Raw genomic sequence first — 25881 nt, forward strand, 5'->3', positions numbered from 1 at the left:
TGGTTCCTGAGATGACTAATGAGTTGTTGGAAGTGGAACAGGAATGCACAGCTGAAGGAGGGGCCAGAGAAAAGGAAACTGCAGAAGAAAAAAAAGAACCCTCCCCCCCCCCAAGAAAATGCACAGGATTTAGCAGAAGCTTCTGCAGACCTCAGCAAGCTCCTTATAACGTTGGAAAACATGGACCCAGCCCTGAAAGATTTTCATTAATAGAGAGATATTCATGGTGCATTCTCTGCTTATAAGCAAATCTATCATGAAAAAAAAAAAGAAACCAAGCAAACCACCATGGATATATTTCTGAAAAGGGTGAGTCCTCAGGAAGAGCCCCAGGCAGGCCCTTCAGGAGGGGTTCCAGCAGAAGGCAGTGTCGTCACAGGACAAGAACACCTCCAATGCATGTCATTGTCCCAAAGACCTTCCCATAGGAGAAGAGTTGGAGGTGGAGACAGTGACACTGATGGTCCTCACCCCGTGTGGGCCTCGACCAGTGTGTGTGTTTGTGTCTCAATTTTTAAGCAAAAAAAATTTTAAGTAAAAAATACGAAATTTGTAAAATAGAAAAAAGTTTATAGAATAGGGATACAAGAAAATATTTTTGTGTAACTGTACAATGTGTTTGATTTTAAACTAAGTGTTCTTATAAAAGAGTAAACATTTTTTTTACGTTTATAAAGTAAAAAAACTTGGGGCCAGCCGAGTGGCGCATTGGTTAAGAGCTGGCTTGGGACGCCAGAGGGCCCCGGTTCGGATCCCACATATGAGGGCCAGTGACACTGCCCTCTACAGCTAAGATGCTGAACAACAGCTCAACCTGGATCTGGGCTGCCTTGAGTTGCCGGCGACGGCGTAGGCTGCAGCCCCTGTGGCAGTGGGTTGCCATGGGCTACCGTGTGTAGCCAGCAGCCAGCGTGAGCGGCCAGCAGCCTCTGTGAACGGCTGTCCAGAAGCCGGCGACTGATCTGCCTCGCCCAGGAAGAGCACAATGATGGTGCCAACTTGGGCCAGTGAAGCAACGTCCTCCACAACTAGACTGAAGAACAAAAGGACAGCAAGTTGTCTGTTCCCCTTCCCCCAATTCCCTAATAAAATCTTTAAAAAATAAGTAAATAAAGTAAAAAAACTAGAGTAAGCTAAGGTTTAATTTATTATTGAAAAAAGGAAAACGTTTTTAATAAATTCAGTGCAGCCTAAGTGTGTAGTGTCTGTAAGGCCTCCAGTGGTGGACGGTCACGTGCCAGCCTTCATCTCCACTCTCCACCCACCGGTCCTGCGGGCTCCGTTCGTGCTCAGAGCCCTGTACAGGTGTTCCGTTTTCTATCTTTCATACTGTATTTTTATTGTACCTTTTCTATGTTTAGATACATAAATACCATTGTGTTACAGTTGCCTACAGTATTCAGTACAGGAACTACTGTGCAGGTTTGCAGCCCAGGAGCACAGGCTGTACTATTTGGCCCAAGTATGGGGTAGGCTGGACCATCTAGGCTTGTGGAGGTGCCTCTAATATGTTGGCACAATCATGAAATCACCTAACTGCACATTTCTCAGAACGTGTTCCGTCATTAAGTAATGCATGAATGTATGAAAAGCAAAACTCATCAAACGGTGAGTGTGTTAAATTGTCCCATCCATAGTTTAAAATTAAACTTACAAAATAGGTCAGTGTTGAGGACTTATTTTTAAAGATCTTCATTATTTCTATAAGAGAGAGTAGCAATACTTATTTAATCAGTGCTAATACCAGCACTTAGAAAACTGGCAGAGATTAAGAGGGGAGTCTCTTGACAAGCTTAAAAATAATTTTCGCAGAAAACACTGGAGGGCCAGAGCCTTCAGAAATGCAGCACAGATGAGGGTTTGTAATAATGGTTTCCATGGAAAATGATGTGGGCTTATAATAATTTTAACATATTTAGGAAGATTGGTAAAAGAGGAATGACTGCAGTGACCACACATATGGAAAGGCCAGGATTTTACTTTTTTTATATAACAGTAAAGGTAAAAGGGTTTTGACTGTGGGTGTGTGTTGGAAGAGCTCAATAACGCTGAGATATATTTTTTAAAAAAACAAAAATGTTAAAAAATAGGGCGCTAAGACTGAGAAGGGGAGTGAAAAATCATGATTAGCGTGAAATTTTACATAGTGTCACCCCATATGCAAGTACTATTCTCTAATTAAATGAATAAATCAAAGCAATTTACTAGAGAAATATGCCACTCAGTTAGCTAACGCATTTTTTGAAAAAGGAAGCAAAAGGATGTTCTAAAGTGGCACTGTCCATAGAGTAGCCACTAGCTACATGTGGCTGCTTAAATTAAATAAAGTATTTTAAGTTATGAATTCAGCTCACATTAGCCACATGTCAAGTGTTCAAAGCCACATGTTGCTAATTCAAAGCCACATTGGACTTGGCCTGGCGGAGAAGGGGAAAACATGAAGGAGAGAAGCCCCATTGATAACGGAACAAAATAGGGCAAACAAGTAAAATAACAAAAAGGGTCTCTGCTGGGGGGAGGGGGGCCGGTGTTCCTGGAAAAAACAGGCTTCGCCTTAGGGATGGACTGTATATGGGAGTGAGAGGGTCTCAGGTCCTCAGAGTTGACATACTAAGTGTTTTTTTTCAATAAGAAAGAGGAGAAGAATGAATATTACTTGAGGGGTGAAAAGAAGTTTAAAGTACTGGGTACCTTAAAAAATATTCTAATGAAATAAGTACGTGGTGTTGTGTGATGTATTCTCTATCTTAATAATTCATGAGCTTCATCATTATATTTTAAGTCGATCTTTCAAAGTTTTAAACTACTAATTCAATCTAAAAGGTCCACCTTCCCTACCATTCATATGCCTGCCTCCCGCTGTTCTCTCCCAACACTCATCACAGTCTAACATCCCATTCCTTTCCTTCTGTAATTAGCGCATCATCAAGTGTCACTGCTACTAGGAGGTCAGCTCCACGTGAACACAGACATTGGTATGGCTGGTTCATAAATGTTATCTGCAGCTGGTACATCCGTGCGTGGACCGTATAGAACGCTCCGTCAATATTTACGGAGCAAATGAACGGTTACAAATGGTGATCGTGTTATACAAGGGCACTTCGTGTGTGAAATACTATGTTCAGGTCTAAGGCAGGCCCGAAGAATTACGTCAATCAGCCTCATGGAAATTCGCAGCGAAATGAATGAAGACATGTAAACTTGATATGAAAATGTCAATAATAGGTCGACATATGATAAAATAGTACATGTACAAAGCAAATGTAATTAATACAGAAGTGTAGCTATCAGAAAAGATGCTGTGAATAGTCACAGATTCCTCTAATGTACAGCTGATTTTGAAACTTCGGGTGGTGGCAGGAAGCAGCACAGAAACGAAAAAGAAAGTCTAGCCAAAGTGATCACTGGGTCTTCGGGGAGCGGTGTGCACGTAGCCACAAAATTCTAAGTGTTTGTAACCGAGCTTATATTTTTGGTCGCTTTTTGTTTTGCTCCTGAATTGTGTTGGGAAAAAAAATGAATGTACGTGTTGCATCTCACTGGGTGACAGTGGTTTCAACACTGTTTTTCAGCCCAAGTTGAAGAGTATGTAGCCTGGGAAGGACTGACTGCTAATACCTTTAGGATGGAGGAGTTTCCCAAGAGTCCTCTGTAATTTTTCCATGTGATTCAATCATCTGCATGAGTGAGCTTGATTAAAATTAGGGGGACCAGACAGCTCTTAGCCACATGGGATAAGAATACATGATTCTGAGGCCCCCGGCCCCCCTGAGACACCCACATACTTGTCTCCTGAAAGCCAGTGGAAATGACAGTAATAGGGACTCAATCTTCTAAGGGTAAAATTCTAAACAGTTTGTTTTCCTCCAAATGAAGATACAAGAAAGGTTTCATGCATGTGAAATGATTGAATTGTGGCAGGACTGGATAATCACAAAGGAGGAATTATTTATGCTCTTCATTTGATCACCTCCGCAAACTAACAACTTACTTGGAAAGAAGCAACTGAAATAGTTGGTCTGGACCAAGCCCTCATAGTCATTACAAAAAGATGTAAACAAAACAAGATGGCCTAGATTTTTTTGTAAGATAAAAAATGATGTGTTTATTACCCTTTGACGAAAGAATGAAAGAGCAGAGTCACATTCATTTAATATCATTTTGGATATAATCCCCTGATAGATTTAAGCCAAGCACTGCGGGGAGGAGGGGAGAGTGGATTTTGGGGACTATTGAAGCAAACTGTTTGCAGCAACCACCGAGCCAGACCCTTCCTGATACGGAAAAGCTAACATGAGCGATGTGGTATCTTCCCTACTAACACAGACAGCTAATTAGCACAGTGCAGCATTTTCCCGGGTTCTATATTTTCTTCTCTAAAAACATCTTCTTTAGTTGGATCATTGTGCCCACATATGGAGAAAGATGGCTTAAAAAAAAACCAATGGTAGCCTGCTTGTGTCCAGATATGAGCCCGCTAGGAATAGTCTGTCATCCTATTGGGTTGTCGGAAAAGTCATGACGCATTTTTGCAACGAAAAACAGAGAAAAAAATACGTCATGACTTTTCTGACAACCCAATATTTTGTAATCAAGTCCTTCTGTTTCCCCAAGGACTGTAGATACTTCTGCGAGACCTTGTCCACACAAATATACAGCAGTTGACACGCAATCCGGTCTTGGCCAAAGCAGCAGATGCGCTGTACACTTCGTGCCACGCACACCGTTGATTTTCCTTCTTTCTCCTTCCCGTCTGTCAAGACCCAGCACGCCATTGAATTGCCAGGACCCATGTCCTTCTTCGTGCCCCTCTGTCCAAGACCCCCTAAACTCTGACAATGCCAGAATTGTAGGGTTCTGTTTGGATTTCCTCAAAGTTCCTCTTTTCTGTCTGCTTTTTATTTGTTTGTTCATTTATGCCTTGTAAGGAATTTTCTTAAATGTCTAGTGATCCCCGTGGTCCAGACATATGTAGGAGTGAAGCTCTCAAAAGGGATTTGAGACCGTCGTGAATGTGAAGACCTTATTTTCACATGGATTTTGCTGTCGGGTGATCAGTCCTTGATGTTATACTGGGGAATTCCAGAAATTATCCATCCATCCATCCATCTGTCTCTCATTGTGTGTGTGTGTGTGTGTGTGTGTGTGTGTGTGTGTGTNTGTGTGTGTGTGTGTGTGTGTGTGTGTGTGTGTGTGTGTGTTGTGATAGAGCATTTCCCCAGAGAAAATTCCTCCATTTTTGTAACAGTGGATTAGGCTGCTAGGGTTTGAGTCATTTGGGAGAAACGTCACATTCAGTGAGGCAGGTTGCTCTTAAACCCCGTGCTTTTCCCCAAGTGCTCAGCTGTACCTAGTGGTTCTAAGTGAAGGACATTCCTGGGTCAAATTCTCCAAACAGTAAACCCCTTTCCCGGGGTGGGGCAAGTGGCTGGCAATGGGTTTGTGGAGGGGTTCAAAAAATCTCCTTGCTTCTGTTACAGACTTTTAATCCCTATCCATATGTTTAGTCCTACATATAACCCTACTTGCAGAGACATCTGGTGCCTCTAATTCCTGAGACTTTTGAGGTTCGATGGCAAAAAGCAGTCTTTCCTGATTTGTTTCCTATCAACTTAAATTTTCATTTCCTTCTGTCTGTTAAGTCAGTTACCACTCATCCATCTGCTTTCGAGCTTTCAAACTCGCATTAGTGTTCTCATCCACCACCTCTTTTGTCCTTATGAGCGAAATCTTTTTATTTATTTCCTGTCAATTTAGTAGAGTGTCAGGAGGAGAGGGAATGCATGGGTTACCTGAAAGCTCCCACAGTCACATTACAAAGGGTCCTCTAAAAGATGTTATGTGTTTACTTCTTAATGCTTACTCAGTAACTCAAAATCTTAGACGCTGGAGGACTGCAAGTATTTTTAAAACAAAGTGACCAGTTGAGGGGTGAAAGGTTGACAATGACATAAGTTTAATGATAGAAATATAAGGCATGATGCATAGGAAGTTCAGGTAAATTAGAGTGAGGACAACACAGGAGTTAGAGTCAGTCCTAAACTAATGTGACAGGAATGCCTGTCAGATGCTTCAGAAAGAGCAAGCCATGTTACTGAAAGACCCATGCATATTTTGCCCCTTACCCTGTCACTACAGAAGCCACCAAGCTTCTTAATTGTCTGCACCAGAGACCTGGCTAGAGATGGACTCGCTGGCTCAGAAACACAGGAGTTAACAGTACCTACTCGACATAAAATTAATAATGCCCTTCTTTAAAATTATAATATTAACATGCATTTGAAAAATAGGAATTATAATATGATAAATTACTACTTAATTGATTATACATTTATAGAACTTTAGGTCTAGAAAAATACATCATAGAGATCACATACCCCAAAAGTTACCAAATTGGGATGTGCTTCAAAATCATTTGGGGATCTTTTTAAAATACACAGATTTCCAATCCCCACCCCATATATCCTGAATAGAATTTTCACGAATGCCTGTTGTTTTAGAACAGCTGATTCTAATGCAGGCTGCCTGATCCATCTGCCTTGTTTCTGAGTTGAGGAAATGGTCTAGTTTGTCTCTGTAGGACTCATTTCATTTTAATCAACAGAAAACCCAAGGATTAGTAGAAACTGCTTCAAAAATGCTCTTGTTGACATTGTCAGTGATCCAACTAGTCTTGTATTACGGCAAAGATAGTTTGCAGATATTTGCTTCTCTTTAGGAAAATTTTAAGGCCACCAATATTTAATGTTAGCAGATTAAAAATAATAAATATTTTTATAATCTTCTAAGGTGGTAAGAAAAAATGACTGCAAAAGATTTTAGACACTTACAGAGGATGTCCTGTCCACTTCACAACGACTGCTCAGAATAAAACAGGCCTCAGCGTCGTCCATTCTAGATGCAGACAGAAAAACAAAACAATCTCACTGAAATACCTATGCGTTATCTGAAAAGTAGAATTTCCATGTTTAGTTTCGTGCACACAAACTACATGTAAACTCTGAGGTCCTTAAGCTTAAGTGCAAATTGGGTTTCTAGGAGATCATGGCTGTATTTGACTGTGAACAAAATAATTTTTGAATTGCCTCTAGAACTCAACAGTTTATAATGACAGAAGTAAAAACAAAATCAAATTTATTCTCTTTAATGGTGATATGTTTTTTCATATACAGTAGGTCCTTGAGTAACATCATTTCGTTCAATGTCATTTATTTACAATGTTGATGAGATGCCGTAGAAACTTAACTCTTGTCTGTTTTGTTATACATACATCCTTACAAGTCAAGGATAAATATGAAAATACATCTAAAATTTTGAAATCAACAGAAAACATCGAGCAAAACCACCTCTGCTAAGAATCTCTTTTGGCTTCTGAAGTACAGGTGCTATTTTGCAGATGCCCTGACTCCTAGGTATCCATGGCCTCCCAGCCATGCTCTCACTCTGCTCGTGTGGAATAACCCCCATGACGTGTGACAAATGTTTAAGACCATTTGTCTGGCACAGTGCAACAGGAAGAGAGCAACTAAGTAGAACCTGTCACCTTTCTGATTCCTTCAGCCCCCAGGCCCCACAGGTGTTATCTGTCGTGTGTGTGTGTGTGTGTGTGTGTGTGTTTGTGTGTGTGTCATGTGTCATGCCATTGAGTCGGCTCTGACGATGAAGACCCCATGAATGAGTGACGTCCCCAGTGTCCTGTCCTCACAGCCCTGCTCAGCTCCTGGAGACTCAGCCTGTGGCCTCTTTGATGGAGTCCGTCCATCTCCTAGTTGGTCTCCTCTTTTCCTGCTGCCTCCTGTTTTCCCAGCACTCTTGTCTTTTCCAGAGAACCCTGCCCTCTCCTGATGTCCCGAAGTAGCACAACTGCAGCTTTGGCATTTTGCCTCCATGATGTTCAGACTTAATTTGCTCCAGGACCCACTTGTTCGTCTTCCTGGCAGCCCAGGGTCTCCACAGAGCTCTCCCCAACACCATGTTGCAAATGGACCATTATTCTCTATCAGCCTTCTTCCCTGTCCAGCTTCGCCCAGTGCATAACCCAGACTCTTTAAAATGTAAACCCTGACTCAAAGTGCTTTGGCATTTTACATGTTTAGCCCAAGAATTTTATCTGTGGAAGAAACCCAGTATTCAGAGATTTGAAGAGCACTGGAGGGTGACTCTGGAGAGCTCAGCTCATCTCTGACTGCTTGAGATGGTTATGCCAGGCCACCCCTCTCACCGTGCTGTGTGGACATGGCCTGCTTTCCATCTCTGCACTGAGAAAGAGAAGCACACACACTGATTTTATAGTTTTAAATCTTTCAGTTTGACCAGCACTGGGACAAAGGCAGAACCCTATTCAAAAATAGCCTAACATATCTTGCAACACTGAACGTTGCTACCATTTAGAAATGAGAAATGACATGAAGCACTGCATGATGGAAAGCAATGGGGGACCTACTTTGCTCTCAGCAGATCCTGATCCTTAAGGGCTGAACCTTGAAGGTAGATGACACGTTGTGACCACATTGGAATCTGCAGGACCCTTCGAACCTGCGCGTCCATTTCAGTAGGACACAAAATGACCACATAATAATCCTGTTCAAAACAAGGAGGGCGATGGGATAGAAACAGTATGCTCTGGTATACACCACGTAGGTAAATGGAGTGTCTCAGGCCATTTTGATACATGATAAAATAGAAATGAACGCTTTCTAATAAATAAAAGTTTGCATTTAAAACCTGGGCATAAATATATAACACAACACGATCATAAACGTAGCTGAGATACATAAAAATCTCATAAATCAATATTCATCCTGACCTTTTTCAATCTTATTTGATGCCTGAAGAGAAAGTAATCAGTGCTTATGCTCAGCACACATTTCCAGTCTGTGAAGTTTTCAGTTTTTGGCTTATTCTAAAATATACGTTGCATGGCAGGCAGAAGTGCTTAAGTATCAATTCATACTTCAAATCATTGCTTTTAGAATAAAAACAGTGATGGTGGTTTATATCCTTTGGTAATATGAAGTAATATATTGAAAAATTTTTGATGAATATCTGAATGGATAAGGACTCATAAAATATTGATAATATTGACAAAGTAAAGAGTTTGAGATAAATATATTTTGAAATAATGGTCCTTTTGGAGAAAATGTAAAATGATTAAAAACAACTGATCTATATGGATTAAAATTATCTAGTAAATATTTATCACTTATCACCCTAAAATATATCTGGTGGGAATTTTTAGTTTTAAGAATTCTCCGTATTGATATTAGAATAATAACAATAAATTACAAAGGATCAAACTTTTCCCCCAAATGCATTTTCTTTATAATGAGCAAACCTGAAATTATTTAATATGAATAGTAAAAAAATATATATGGAGTTTCTTTAGAAATGCAAATTAATTTACATGAAAACAAATGAATATATTGTACAATTTAAGCATCGTTTATAAAATAGGTTTTTAAAATATTTTTAAAAAATAGTATTTAAAAAGTTCCCCAAAGTATTCATGCAACAAATCTCTTTGTTCAAGGGAGATATAATTAGATATACTCAGTACAGTCCTGACCTCAGGATTGTCCAATCTCTTGATACACATTTATCAGGGACAAGCAAGAAACCCAAGTAGCTCTCTGCTGTGTAGGCTAAGCCAACACATTAAGTAAAGAGATTACCCAATTCTACATTGTCCCAGCATCATGGCAAGTATTAGAAGTGTCTGAGCACGTTATCTGCGTAGACAGATGAAGAAACTTTTCTGAATTCATGCTCTTTATTCAGCTGGTTATTGTCATTTTGGGTCAATTAATAGCTGCATAAATAGGACCTAGTTACACTCCAGGAAACAGAAAAAAAACTAGAACTTGCAAACTTGCACATTTCTATCAGCAATACTTGATAAAACTGAAGGAGTCAAGTGAGCAGATGATATTGAAATGATCCTTTCTTTGTTTTATTATAGCTTATATTCACATCCACTGTTTCATAAAAATATCATTTATGCATTACCCAAGGGAGAAAAAAGCAATCATTTTAATTCAAAGAAAAACTTTCTTTGTAGCTTGACAGAATTCCATCTGTCTTTTAAGTGTAGATACAGAAGGAAACTTGAAATACTGTGTATTCCTTCTTCAGCATTTGTTCTGTGTTCCTGGTTCTATTTGTAATACTTCGTTTACACTTCAATTTGAGCATATAAATAAAAGCCCTGTGGAAGGCAGGATGCACCCTCGGTTAATTGACCTTGATAGAATGTTAGTATGGAGGTTCCAGTATAATGCATAATATAATAAGAGTACCTGCAGTCTTGGGTGAGCATAGAATTCGTTTAAAAAGTCCATAAGTAAGTCAATCTTCAGTGAGCTGACACACAGAACAACGTGCTTTTCGGTTTGAGCTCTGTGTCGACTATAATTTCCACCTGATTTTTGTCTCTCCATCCACAGATAGGCCATCTGTTCAAACTGTAATGCATTTTTCACATATGAATGAAAAACACTGGACAGGAAAATAAAAATCAGTGCAATCCATCTGGTGTTTATTAGGTGTACTCAGTTTCTTAGATGGACCTCATTGAGTTCCAAATTATCAGTGTTCCCTTCAGCAATCGACTTTTCATGTGATTGCTGCAGAGGTCACTAATGCCTCCCAGAGGCTCCAGGTCTCTAAGGAAACATATTAGTATATTTTCCTATTATATCGCAACAGGGCACTAAGAGGTTTGCGCATCTGCTTTATGTCCGGGAGAGTATGCAGCCATGATATGTCATGCGCTGAGTCGAAGAGAAAAGCCTCACTGGCATTTCTCCCATGTTTTTGGTCAAGTTCATCCTGTATCTCATGCAGTAAGACACCATTCCCACAACACACAATGCCACATTCTAGCTGGTACGTTAGGGAAGTGGAGGGTATAGGGATGGGATGTCAGGAAGGAAGACATGCTGCATTGGACAGGTTGGGAAGACCATTTTTATACCTACATAACATACATTTAGAGACACTGTGGCCAAAGTCTGTAATAGAATATATAAGTTTGATGTATATGGCGGGATGCCCACCTGTGGACACCCAAAGCTCATTGTAAGAAAGAAGGGGAGATTGCCTCTATTTATCTTTAGTCTCATTGTATATTTCTGTCTCTGCAACCACGTATCCATTCCCCAAAATGCTGCATAACAGTTACGTATCATCTTCAGATTTTATTTTAGTTGACCAATATCAGTTTTTGTTCATTACAAAGTTTGGCTTTTGGATGATTTCAAGAATCGAGAGAAATAAACCAAGTTTATTTCCTTGCTGTATTGTTCTATAATTAAAAACTGTATTATCCTATCATCCTGTCATTATTATAGTTAAATATCCTACATTTAGAAGATACACCTTGAAGAATTGACATGAGATGTGAGCTACCCATTGAGTAAAGGGGAAAAAAAATTCTCAGTTTCTAATATGATGTAAAAAGGTATTTCTGAGACAATTTTAATTAGTTGGCTACAAATAATAATAAGCATGTGCTAATACAGTCGATCAGTAAACCACCCTGCATGTGGAGGAGTTGGTTTTCTAAGACCTCACCCATTTCTCTAAAAACGTGGTGATGTTTACCTGTATGGGTAGGACCACGAGAGCAACACAGATCATAACAACAACAAAGAGCTTGGAGGACCAGGTTTCGGGAGTGACATCGCCGAAGCCCACGGTGGAAAATGTCACGATGCAGAAGTAAAGGGAGTCAAACAGATTCAACTTCTTCCCTATTCGTTCAAGATGTTGGATTCCACAAATGCTGAAGACAGAAATGAGCATTAAAATTAAAACTTTCAAATTGGGCACATTATTTTTAATCGCTTATTCATCTGAATGGCAAAGCCCAGTTCATGTAGCCATTTATTAATTGGGATCTTGTGTTATACAATTCATTTCCTTAGGAAAACATATTTTAAGATTTTTTTTTGTACATTTTCCAGACATAGTATAATTTTGAAGTAAAAAGAACACCTTCAGGATAGGTAAATACACAGATAGTTTATTGCTACTTTATTATAGAATTCTCGAGGCTAAAATAGTTTCAGCATTGAAGTACCCTTCATTTCCATCATGCATAAATGTTAATATTTCACTTACGTGTTAGCTATTTTTCCTAGAACTATGAATGCTACAACATGGTATATAAGGATTTGAAGCTATTCAGTGGTTACAATCCATTTTAATATAGATTGTTATCTTACTTCATTCACAGATGTCCTGGGACCCATTATTAAATAAAACTGCCTCCTCTCCCTGATCATAATTGATGAATTTTGGCTAATTATTATTTTGTGTCTGTACGCAGAAGGAATTTTAATGATGGGCAAAGATTTTCTGATAAACTAAATCCAGGAACGCGCTCAAATACAGCACATTCATAATCAAAATATCCCGTTTTGCCTCGCCATAAAAGAGATATGTTTTCCTGTCAAAGACCAAGTTAAACTATTTAAAATATATCCTGATTTGAAAGTAGCAAAGTAATTTAATAATCTAGAATTTAAATATACTCATAGCTGGTGGATATTAGTAAACACTGTGTTATCTTTAAATATTTTAATACTAAATTCAATATAGTTTCGTGACTAGGCAGTAATATATTTTTAAAAAGCTTCTTAAAATGCTTAATTTTAGTGAATATCTATTATAATTGTAACAATTTTTTGTTTATTATCCTGTACCCCCTTCCTAAACATTTGAAATTAAATAATTTGCTGCAATTTAAGATAAAAAAAAATAAGCCAATATCACACCATGTTCTATTTAACTTTCTGTTTAGTTGATAGGCATGAAAGTTACTCAGATTCATTGGTAGTAATTGAGTTTGCAATGGTAACTTGCAAATGAATATAATTTTCTTATAATTTCTCTATTGTAAAAATACTAAAAAATTTCAAATAAGAAAAAATTGTTTGATATAAAACCAATAGGTGCTATAAAATTTTACTTAAATATTTCATAATGGAAAATGGAGAACCTAAGATTAGAAAAGTCACATTTGTTCATACAAGTACATTTATTGATGTTTTACTTGTGCCAAGCTTTGTGCTGTATGTTAGAGATGCAGATTTGAATATGACACTCTAGTCTACACAAAATGTTTCTGGAATCTAATGTGAATGATTTTGACCTCAACTTTCTAATAGCACTGCTAGTAATAGTAATAACCATAGATTAATAATCAAACACTTAACTTATAACTTGATTAGCCCTAACTTAGATAAATTACTTACGCTTTTTAAACTTTCTGCTCCTCCACTGAAAATTAAATGTAATATTAACTTCTTGACTTGGCTGTTATGAGAACTAAATATACTAAATCTCAGCAAAATGCCTAACACATAATAACACTCACTGAATTCAGTAGCAGCTTTGTTATTTATATTCCAACCCTAGCATAAGAGAAATAGAAGCACAAAAACGGGTCAAATAGAAAGACTCAATATATACCCAAAAATATCACAAATTTTTGTTTTCGACTTGACAGAACAGTAAATGGACTCTTGACAACAGTCAGAGACAATGGAGAAAGGGTGGAGGTGAGGAGACAGGGTATCTATCCCCATTTGCTATGGATTCGCCAACAGCAGAAAGTCACCCAGAGTTAATGGGTCACCTTTATCTTGTCCAGTCTTCTCAAACCAGCAACTCTCAGCCATTATGGAAGTGACAATATGGGTAACGTGAAGGAATCCAAAAAGAAGACTTAGGCAATCTGTAATGGGAGCCCATGATCTTTAACTGTTTACAAAGAGCTGTCATGCTGATAGGAGCTGACCTTTGGAGGGTCACTGTCGTCATTTACGGAAAATGACCACTAATTCTTAGTAATGCAGTAGGGATAAAAAAAAAAACTAAGCACTATTTCTGGGCTGAAATGTCAATAACAGGCCAGTGACTTGTTTTAAAAAGATCTGGTTATCACTGAGATGGCTTGAATGAAAGGATTTCCATTGTGATTATATAAAAGACTGTATATATGTATATCATATACACGTCTTTATGTAATTCACTGACCTAGGTAACTACTGAGCATATCATTAACATGGTAATATTTTAAGATTTGAATGTTAAAATAGTAATATATGGGGGGAAAATTCCCACACAGTTTTCTCTTTTTATATTATTTTACACATACACTCAGACTTCATTGTTTTCATTTAAATCAATATTTAATTTTTATGCAACTTGTGGACTTTCTATTTTATGATGATTAAATATATCATTTTTAAAAAAATTCTGTGCATGTTGGGAAGCAGAGAATTCCTGCCGTGCGTATATTTACATTTTTCTAAAACCATGGTCAGTATTCACAATGCTGAGCTTAAACTGGACTTTCAAAACAATTTCATGCAGTCATTTCTGCCTTAATGTAATTACCTTTATATGAATACCCATTGCGACACTGTCTATTTTAAAGATCGCTGCCACACAATAAAAACCCTTTAGGGATTGCACAGCATGGTACATTGGCAAGTCTTTCTAAATCAAAGTGGACATGCGTTTAATTATGCAGACCAGAGGACAAAGTGCCAGTCTCTGAAATAAATATCTTTAATACTTGCTCAGAATTTGGTTATCACCACCGTACACCAGAAACATAGAAAAATGTCCTTGGGGCCTCTAATCGCCTAATACTTCCATAATCAATCATGATAAGAGATTGACTATGTAACTAGAACCACAGGAAACAAGCACAGCTCTTCAGCGGTATAATGTTTTATGTGGTTTTCAACCAATATTTGTTGACCGTCTAATGTGACCTATGGATATCGGGATAAAGGTAACAAATAATAAAGACATAAGGTAAGGAACATTAGGAAAATTTTGCAGGTGGAGAGCAGTAGGAATTATTTAATTTTTAGATATATTGAATCTATCATTCCTATAAGGCATTGCACAGAAAATCCATTGCGATAATATATTTTATTAATACATGTGTACATATAATGTAGCAGTTTTATACTCCTTGAGTAAATACTACTGGGTGATAATTTTGGTGCAGTTCTAATATTTTCAATTCCAAAAATATAGTAATATGCACTTATTACAAGACAAATAATAACGATATAAATGAGAAGCTATTAATATAATTCCAATTCTATCTACCTTTGAGGTAATCAATATTTCTTAAAGTAGCCTTCTGCCAGTTTGATATTTGGTTTGTTTTTAATGAATACATGCTTTTGATTTTAATTGGCAGTTTGTCACTATAGGGTTTTTAGATCCATCTTTTTAAAGAGTTCTCGGTCTAGCTCTATATCTCAATGTATGTTCTTTAAAAAGCCAATTTGGCAGAAGATGTTAACCAGACACAAGTTTCGACACTCACATGTATCTGGCAACTCTGGGTTAAGCATCTTTCATTTAGCAAAAGACTTTTCAGACCCTTTTCATGAGTAAATGTTTATTACAGCTTCGAGAGAAGCATTTTTATAAGATTAACCAAACGTATCAGCTAAAGTTTCTAGTTTCGACAGAGTATCTCAGAGGATTAGGGTTTTATGAACTCAGTTATGAGAACATTAGCTCATATTTTGTGCTTTGTCTGAGTATGTTAGAATCACAATTTAGCATGATCATTAAATGGTGGGGATAACATTTTGCCTTTGTCCACGCGCTGGATTACAGGGGCCTGGATTAACTGTTCTATGAAGGCATTTCATAGTGAAACTGTCAGGCCCTGAAGTTTTATTTCTTTTTAAATGAAGATGAAAAGATATACTTTTTAAATGCCATATTTTAATGTGTTCCACCTCTACCCTTAAATCTCAATTTAATACTGCTTTAAAAAGCCATTTTGAGAGTACCTGCTATTCCATGCATAGATCCACAAGAATCGTTCTGCCTCACTCGCCATTCCTTGGCCATCTACTGACTTCCTACAAATCTGAACTTTGAGCACTTTTAACAAAGTACAGTTTATAATCACAGGCCCACAGAAGCCATACTGAGTGCTGGCGCTTCCTCTCCCAGCTCACAAAAGAGCTGAGAGAACAGAACACATTTTTTCATAAGCATTGCAATTATTCAAAATGTGGATCACCAAATTGGGCGTGCCACGTGGAAAGCAGGACTCCAAATTGTATCTCGTTAAAATTTTTTCTTTTTAATTCTACTTTTTTCTGTTAACTGGTAAATCTCACTGAAGATCATTTCGGTTAAAGATAACATTCAAACGCTTGCAAAAAGCATAACCACGTTGATTAAAGAAGGGTTTGGTCCCATTTTGCACTAAATACACATAGAACCATGGTATGTAGCATACGAAGCATTTCATTTCTGATTACCCCAGAAATAAAAAGACATGTACAGTCAAATTCATTTCTTAAGTCTCACTTTACCGAAATATTCTTCCATTTAGAAGAGCTAACACCTTAATTTATATTCTTTTAAATCTAGTTGTTGTTTTTTTAAATCTTTTTCACCAACCTAGCAAAAAAAGATCAACAGGGCATGAGAGTGAAATTATCTAAGACTACACCAACATTAATAGGGTAGTAAGTGTTCTTTCTTATATTTAAATATTTCAATTAACAGGATTCCACCTTTTCTCTTGCCAGTCCTAGAGAATATATATTTTTTAACAAGCTTACATGAAATTATTTTATTCCACTTCATCTCCTTTCATCAGTCATGATTTAAACAAAATAAAGACATCTGCTGAACAGTCTTGGTAAACTTCTCATAGACGCATCAGCCTGTGAACCATTACTATTATGATATATGCAGATGAAGGAGCATTTTCATTGTTGTGTTCATGGTGGGATAATGAAACTTATGATTATGTACTTTTTTGTTCTGTTTGCGTTCCTCAGATTATATATATACTACCCTGAGCATGTATTCATATTCTCCCATAATCATTTATTAAGAAATGTGTTTTATCTCAATGTAAAACATATTTTCCAGAGTGAATTAAGGATGTGAGATGAGAATGAAAAGATGAAGAGAATTCCGATTGTGCAGGAAACTTAGCACTTAAGAAAGGGTTTTGTATGCATCCCAAGACACATGGACAATCTTTAACATTAAGCAAGTGGTGACAAATTATATTTGTATTTCACAAAGGTCACTTTAGTTGCCATGAGATGGTTTGGAATGGAGTCAGAGTGAATATAGTAAACCAATTACATGTCTGTTGCTGTAAAGAGCTTATGATAGTAACCATGAGTGAGGGGATGACTGAGAGGGAAGGTGTGGGTAGATTTTTAAGATATTTAGGAGGTAAAATCTATGGGGTTTATTAACTGTGTGTTGTGTGACAGAATATTAAGAATGATTCTTTTTCTTTTGGGGATTGCCCAAAAGAAAGGACTGTGGTTGCTATTTCACAGACATTGACAATTTAAGGAAGAAACAGCATAAACTTGCTTTTGGACATATTTAGTTTGGGGAATCTAAGAAAATGTCCCAGAAACAGTTGGAGGATATACAGGATGCAGTAAAAGCCATAGAAACTGGTCGAAGACAGTTTGGTCACAATTACCATGTTCTTTTTCGTGCACATCTGTAACTTGTAATGTTAAAAGGAAAGCTAAGCTTCGAACCCTGTCTCCAACTTGCTGCCAAATATTATACAATGAGAAGAGGTCTTAGACCCAACTCTGCCACATAAAGCACTTATTAATCCTTGTTCCTCAAGATCAGAAAGGTTCCTATTCTCTGTGTGTAACTCATCGAACGAAAGGTTCATTTTTACAAGAAATATGTGACAGTGTACTAGGGGCATGTTCCACCAACAGCCTTGTGGAATCAGATGGCAGAGCCCTCAGATGTCTGGGCACCCCTTCCCGAACAGGTCAGGCCGCTGCGCTCATCATATTCTCACAACCTAATTATGCAAGAACAGAAATAACCACACAGCACTTTCTTGCCAACCACATGTCTTGAAAATATTTCTAATTTCCCTTATGTTAACTTGTAAGGATTCTCACACAGATATTGATGCCTGGAGCTGGCGACAGCCTGGTAATGGGTTCCTGATTAGAGTCCTTCACAGGCTTATGAGTTTAACTGGGATTTAACTTGTGCAGACACGTATATACCACGCTGTCCTAAAATACTTGTGGGATTACAAAAAATATAGCTAAAATGTATGCTGTGTTCCTAGGAGAAAAATACAAAATGAAATGAAAGGGCCAAGGACTGATCACAGAGAAATTGACACCATTTCCAGAAGGACAAGCTTGCAGTGGACATACGAGCATATAGATGTGTGTGCACGTGCACCTGTGGAGTGTGGGGGGCATTTGTAGGTGTGTCCCACTGCCCACATACGTGCTGATAACCATCGTGTACATGTAAATGACTCTTCATATAAATTTTTCTGACTTTAATGTTGGGATTGACCTCAAGAGGCTTTGCAAATCATACTGTGATGTCAGAGATCCCTACTAAATACCAGAGGTGCCAAAAAAAATGCCTACAAGTGGACAGACACTTTGGTCAGCGTTGCTCAAGCAGTAGTTCGCTGTCATCAGAAGTGTCTGGAGTCTGATGGGAACAACTCTGAGCACCTCTTATAATTGCAGAAGTCAAATGTGACTTGTATTCATCTTTTGTTATCAGTATATATTGAGTATTACAAGTTTAATAGCTTTCCTTTCTTAAAATGTGTATACATTTTTTTGGCACCCTCTGTATATCTTTGTTTCATTCCCAGTAATAGAATAGTAGGATGAGATCAATAGGCCAAAGGACCATATTCTCTCCCCACCCCACCCCCGCCTTTTTTTTAATGGTTTAACTTTCAGAAACAAACCAAGAACACAGTATCTATTCTGCTTTCCTCCTTATTTGCAATTCCTCTTTCTAGCTATTAGGTTATTTTTTAAAAAGATATTCAATAGGATAAGCTTTAAAATCAAGTCATGAAGAGTCAAAGTAACTTCTGCCGGTTGCAAAGGCAATATAGTAGAAATTTGCATAGAAAACTCAGAACTCTGCTGTGAGGAAATATTACTATAGTGCAATAGGGTGTCAGTATAACCTGTAGAGTAAGACTAGCAATGGGGATGAGCCAGTGAAGTAACAGGGACAGATCACAAGTTATTTTCTATACAACAAGGAATTTAGATTATCCTCAAGACTCTGGAGACAGAAGTGAAGACTTTTCAGCACGAGAATGAATGATGTGATCAGATGGAGCAGTGGTGAGCTCATTCGTAAAAGTCTGTGGACCCTGAGTAGTCGGTTCTGCCCGAGCACCAGCTGTATTTACACTAGACTTACTCTCCAGGCTGACAAATCAATCACCTTTGAGACACGCCCGTGCAAATGACCCATGTGCAGTTACAGCTAAGAGCAAAGGAAACAGTGGATGTATAAAAGCTACTGAATTCAGTTCTAAAGCGTTTTCTACTTGCGAGCCCTTTTGCCTCTCTGCAACTCACTTTTTCTTTTGTTTGAATTTTTTGTTTGACTTATCTGATTCAGTTCTTAAAAGCAAAGTGCATAGCCAATACAACAGTAGCTCTACACACAGTGAACCCCCATTATATATTTAAAGATACATTCACATTTGGAGTTCATAAAATATCAATATATACACATCCCAGCTCTCCTCAGAAAAGGTGGGATCTGGCAATGGATTTATTTTTTTACTATCAAGAAATTAGTAGATGAGCACTGAGTTTGTATGTCCTTGCACATAAAATGTGACGTGGCACCAAATAAATATCAGCTGACTTTTTCTGACTATATATGATCCCACCGGGTATGGTTATTGCCATGTAACAAAACCAATCCCTGACATCCAGTCTCTAGTCAACAGTTTCTGGAAACCAAGGAAGGCACAAAATAAAACTATATTATATTTTCTGATATCGTCAAATTTAAGTAGCCATTAAAAGCCAAAGAGAACATAGAGCTTAACCTGTTACTTCATGTTACAAGCACTGAGAATTGCTCTTGTGGCAACTGTGACTCTTATTTTTACGCAACCGTTTACTTAAACCCAACATTTTTTAAACGTGATATTAGTATGTCAGGTTCATCAACAGAAACACTCAGCCATAATGGCAGCATTTTTACTTTCACAATACTTGAAATCAATTGAAAAATTTCCCCTTTCTGAGAGATGGCTAAGTGAACTTACATCCATTTCATAGAATATGATATTCACAGATAAGTCTGTAATATACAAATATAACAAGAGGTGAGTAAGAACAGTCTAGAGAAGTATCTGGTTCATCTGAGCAGTCAAATAACCTCTATATTGATGGTGGATTTAATTGTTTGTAAGCTAATATTAAATAGATCAGCATCTGTGTAGAATGGTCTCCTAGATAAATATTCTTCTTTTTCACTGGAAATTACAACTGCTCTTTGATCAATAATATTCAAAGAGCAGTTTCAAGAGATCAATGATACATTCTAAACTAAAGGAATTCACTGAAAAACATGATTTGTGTTAACATATAATGCACATTTTGCTTCAATGGCTTCAATTTTTTAAAAAATCTGTAACAGCTTTATCATATCAGATTATTTACACTCAAAGATATTAAACTAGGAATTAACATTGCAATTAAGATACCATTCAAGAAATTTTGTTTTTTGATTCTGTATCTTTTTTGCATGAGAAAAAAAAGCAAAGATAGCATTTTAAAATTCAACATATACAATAAATATGCTATTTCCTTTACTTTTTAGTCATCATGACATCCACTCAGCCCCAAATTTTCATTTAACAGACATTATTTTAATAGCATTTATCCTTTCTTAGCAAATATGAATGTGATAAAATGACATAGCTTTGATGGCACTGCTATGAAGGTCTGGGGCTCACTGGTTGAGAACTGGTCTAGTCGGACTCCTTTCTCTACAGAGGCGTCAAATTTAGGAAGAAAGAGTCAAAAGCTTAACCAATGGTCTCTCTACTCAGGAGAACTATGCGTCACTCCCAGAATATAGCAAAGCTTTTCATCACTTCTCCCCAACGTTGTAGAAATCAAATAATGTAAGGCTTCTCAAAGAACAGTTTGAAATTAGACATGCTTTTATTTAAGAGAGAAATCAGTCAGCAAGAAAACAAGTCCCCTCAACGCACTTTGTTTAGGCTCTATGTTCTAAATCTTTCTTTGTACGAAAAGGAAACCAAATTCACCATCTAGTGAACTACATAACTAATTAACTAGAGTGAATGTTCCAAATGAGATGAAATTTGACTAAGCTATGGTGCCTTTTCTAAGTGACAAATGTGTCTATAGCCTCTTCCACTTAGGTAACATGGCGAGAAAAAGACTCACCATCAATCCTTTTCTACCACCTGTCTCTAACCAGCTGAAATGTACACCTCTCACAACTTTTGATGCGTGTTTTAAGTACCTGTGGCAAGGTCGACAACAGGGCTAGTATAGGAGGCAATAAGAGTCCACAAAGTATCCTTTATGCTTAATCTCTTTGGGTATGATTGAACTTAAAGTAGGGTCACTATTGCTTCTATCTTTAATCAGATATTTTGTCCCAAAATGTACTGTTCAGGGCCGGCTGAGTGGCTCAGTTGGTTAAGAGCTCGCTCAAGAGTTTGAGCTCTGAGCAACAGCGGTTCGAGTCCAGCCTGAAGCTGAGCTGCCACTGAGCTGCTAACAGTTGGAAGGATGGTTCAACTAAAAAAAAAAAAAGATTCACTGCCAAAATGTACTGTTCAAACGCAGGATCATTCCCGTGCATATCTTATATATGAAAGAAAAAAAACTGATTTTCTGATGAAGGTAAACGATCAAAGGCGACGTTCTAAGGAGTCCCTGATAGTCATGGAATAGCAGACTGCTCAGGACCCCTGACTGAGTTGTTAAGAAAGATTTCACATATGAACTGAGACCTTAAGAACACCAAAAGCTAAGTGAAGATGATAAAGGCAAAGAGCACATGAAGATAAAAAAGCCCAAGCCGGGAATCATCATGATACCATCAAGGCAAGAAAGCAAGCAGCCGTGTGCAACCCAAGGTCGAGAGCGTGCCGTGTCAGTGGAGGTCAGAGAGGCAAGCGTGGGCCAGACCGTGGGCAGCCTCCTGAGTACCTGTGTCTGTCTGTTTGATGTCAGTGCATTGGAGGCCCACAAGCGCGTAAGAATAAAGAATAGTCTCACTGCTCTGTGGAAATAGATTGTTTAAGAGAGCAAGGGTGTCAGCAGACAGACTAGATCACTCGGGAAAGTGACAGTGGCCCTCGGGTGAGCGGTGACAGCGCAGATAGAGAGGTGGACGGAGCCTGGAGAGATGGTGGCCCTGGAGCCAAGAGGGCTCCCCAAAACCGCGGATGCTCCTCGTGAGAAGAGAGGAGTCTGGGTGATTTCGGCAGTTTAGGTTTTGACAGGACTGCATGAATAGTGGGATAATTGACTGATAAGATAGAGGGGAAAACACTGCCTCGAAAGAGAGAATAAAAAATGCAGACGTTGTCAGTCAGCTTCCGGGTGGTTTGGGAAGGCATAGACACCAGTGAGCTCAGCTCAGCTCAGCAGGCAGGTCCTGGAGAGCCAGCCGAGCCGAGAGAACCTCCTCTCAACTCTTAGCAGATATCCAGAAAGAACATTACCGGGGAAATTTAGGTGTCATTGTAAATTATCCCTTCATGCCTCTCTGTGTCCTAATTTATCTCCTAGGACAAAGCTGAACCCCGCAATGCACCGTCACTTGTACCACAAAACACTGTCCCCTAAAAGCACTGATTCCAGGGTCCCGTTAAGACCTCCTGGGCATGGAGAACAGATAAACAGATCATAATCAGACAAAACTAAACCATTCTTGGTGTCACATTGACTTAAAAAAATTGCTCCTTCCTCCGACCATATTTGTCCGCTGTCTAAACTGCAGGTAATTCTGCACATCTCATGGTGCCATGTGGCTCTTCTGAGGGCTATTAGCACAACAAGCCAACAGACACGACACCAATGCTGGTTTTGCATTAAGAACATTTTTATAAAAAAGTAATGTATGTTAGTGTCTCTGTATCATCCTTCCTACAGAAGGCGATTCCTGATTTCTGCAGGGAGTGTGGGGCGGGGGACGCTGATTCCATGGAAAAAGTGTGCTTCCTTCTTCCTGATGAGAACTAAACAAAATTACTTTTCTCCCTCCACCTCAGCTGTCCCAATGCTTAATATCAGATTCATACTTCATCCCAGCTACATTCGTGTGATTCTTCTTTTATTTCTGTTATAGTGACCCAATTTCATGTCTGTTTGTAGAACTCTCTCAAAGCTTTTGTCGAAGTTTATATATTTTTCTTTCTCCTTTTGACAAATGAATTAATTAAGGCTCAAGGAGGCTATTATTTCGCTAAAGTCACACCACAAGAAAGTGACACCATCAAGATATCTTCAAATTTAATGAATTTCTCTTTTTACCGGAAGTCCCTCACATAGCTAGATACGTATGTATACACCCCTGTAAGAAATATTCGGTTGTCGGAAAAGTCATGACGCATTTTTACAATGCAAAACATAGAAAAAATACGTCATGACTTTTCTGACAACCCAGTAAAACCCAAGAACATTATTGTTTGCTAAACTAGAAATCTGCCCTCTGGATTATGACAATAAAAATCCTGCTTTGTGTTTGAATAGTGCTTGATAATTTATCAAATGCTTTTATATAAATTATCTTAATTTTGGTGGCTTTTCAGTACTGGGTCCTGTTTGAATTTATAATCATAAAATAGAATAGATTTAGAGAAAGGCAAACAAACCAAAAAAACCCTGGGGAGAAAAGTGAAAGCATTTGGGGGAATTTGTGGCTTGAAGGAAGGTAGTAGACTGAGGGCTTCAATAGTGAATATACAAGATAATTATAAAGCAGGGAGTTGGAGTGGTTTCTCACCTCCACAGCACACACACTAGAGAGAATAAGCTCATATGCAATTCAAATGAGATATTTAGAACATTCTAAAATCAATTTGTGAGCAAACCAGGAACCTAAAAATAAATATGTCAAACTTATGTATAAAGATACAGCAGAGGTCCATAATAAATATAATTCCATGAGCTAAAAGAGACTGTAAAAAAGAGGATTAAGTGGCCAAATAAACCTGGATTATTAGGGGTAATCAGAAAGATTGTGCATAACTTTTTGTAGCAAAATGTTGGTGAAAATTCATATAGCCCTGAGGTAGGAGCTAGCATCACCTTACCCGAGGGATGGAGAGAAAGGAGACAGTGTTAAAATGAGTCTCAACACTGGGTCAAAATGCTTTGAAATCCTTAGCAAACGTTATGGGCACCAAAGAGGATAAATTAGAATACATTGAAATAATTGAAAGAATATACGAAGAGGAACTTGTGAAAACAGCAATGTTACATAATCCCAAATAGAAGGATTCTAAAAATCAGTTGAAATGCAAAAGTGTCTATGCAATTTAAGAAGTTAGGTAACAGAAAATGAATTAATAGGAAGGAGAATACTAGGATGGAAAAAAGGGATTTTAAAGCAGGGAAAAATAGAGTTCATCGTATTTTTAAAAGATACGTGAGTTCTACACAGATTTGGTTGCTTGATGGTAAGAAAATGCTTTTAATATAATGAAAATGTACTATAACAGCGCTGACGTTGACTATGCTTTAAAATAGACAACCATCTGGGTTGGATGGTATAGAAAGGGCTATGTTTGGAGAAGTGGAAAATATAAAAAATATTCTCGGGTTCATTTCAGTAATGTGATTCTTCATGAATATCTTCTGTTACCATTACATTTTTTATCAAGTTCTTGCATTTTCACTAGTTTTTACCTTACACCAGGGGTGCCAAGTGGACACTTTGGTTAATGTTGCTCAAGCAGTAGTTTGCCATCATCAGAAGTGTCTGGACGCTGATGGTCACTACTTTGAGCAGCTCTTGTCATTGTGCAAGTCAAACATGACTTGTATTCATCTTTTGTTATCAGTATATATGGAGTATCACAATTTAAATATAGTTATCCTTTCTTAAAATGTGTGTACATTTTTTTGGCACCCTCTGTATATTTTACTGCCCCATTTTTTGGATACAGGTAAATGAAGATTTTGTCTCCTTATCCATTGCACCATTTATTCTATACGATGCGTCTTCTTACTAGCCTGCTCAGGTTTTGGTTTTGCTCTGTTTTGCATCCGAAATTCCATTTTGTTCATTCCCAAGGTGCTTTTATCTGATCCTCTGTCTAATGATTTCCCACATGCTGATAACCACCTAATTACCTGCCTCGACACCCCTCCCCCACTGCATTCCCAGCTCCCCAACCCCTCACCGGCGGCTTCTGAAAGGCTTCTCAACCATCCTGGACTCTATTCCTCTTTATGTTCCTTTCCAGATTTCTTCATCCTTGTGTATGGTACCTTCATTCAGTCAGTTTCCCAAAATGCAAATATCAAAGCCATCCTTCCATTTCTCTTTATCTCACACCTTACATCCAATTTATCATCAAAACTGTGTCACTTTAAAAACATATTATGGCATTAAGAACACAACATGAGATCTATGCTCTTTAACAAATGTGTAGTGTACAGTAGACGATATGAAGGTACAGTCATGGAATTAATTAATAGAAAAGGCACACCATGAATCCGGGATTCAATAGGTCCAACCTATGATTTTACCATCACACAGAAGAGCAAGCACACCTTACGTCTTACTGCAGAGGGCGATTCTGTCGTTACTGTCACTCCAGTGTGACAATATCCATCATTAAGATGGAAACTGAAGTTCATAATAAGTGACAGGAAGTAAGATAACTGTGTTAAGATCAACCGGAGTGAAATGCACATGATAAATGGAAATGTTTAAGCACAGACTGAACCAAAAGGGAGACTCTTTCTTATTGATTGTAAAGCTCTCTATTTTTAGTAGAGATTTCTCATGCCTCGCTCTTAAGAAAGA

At 38.0% G+C, this 25881-nt stretch overlaps 1 protein-coding gene across 7 annotated transcripts in view; it reads right to left on the minus strand.

Annotated features, from left to right (window-relative positions):
- Nucleotides 1–25881, minus strand: part of KCNT2 (potassium sodium-activated channel subfamily T member 2) — a 224771-nt gene that overhangs the window by 102975 nt on the left and 95915 nt on the right. For all 7 annotated transcript variants that reach the window (XM_019638150.1, XM_019638147.1, XM_019638146.1 and 4 more), the window contains exons 9-12: nucleotides 11602–11782; nucleotides 10296–10460; nucleotides 8444–8580; nucleotides 6831–6894 (exon numbers count right to left, since the gene is read on the minus strand). In XM_019638150.1, the coding sequence (XP_019493695.1) occupies nucleotides 6831–6894; nucleotides 8444–8580; nucleotides 10296–10460; nucleotides 11602–11782 (547 nt within the window). The remainder of the gene's footprint in view (nucleotides 1–6830; nucleotides 6895–8443; nucleotides 8581–10295; nucleotides 10461–11601; nucleotides 11783–25881) is intronic.

The sequence above is a fragment of the Hipposideros armiger genome, unplaced genomic scaffold, assembly GCF_001890085.2.
Source record: "Hipposideros armiger isolate ML-2016 unplaced genomic scaffold, ASM189008v1 scaffold_37, whole genome shotgun sequence".
Classification (NCBI taxonomy): domain Eukaryota; kingdom Metazoa; phylum Chordata; class Mammalia; order Chiroptera; family Hipposideridae; genus Hipposideros; species Hipposideros armiger.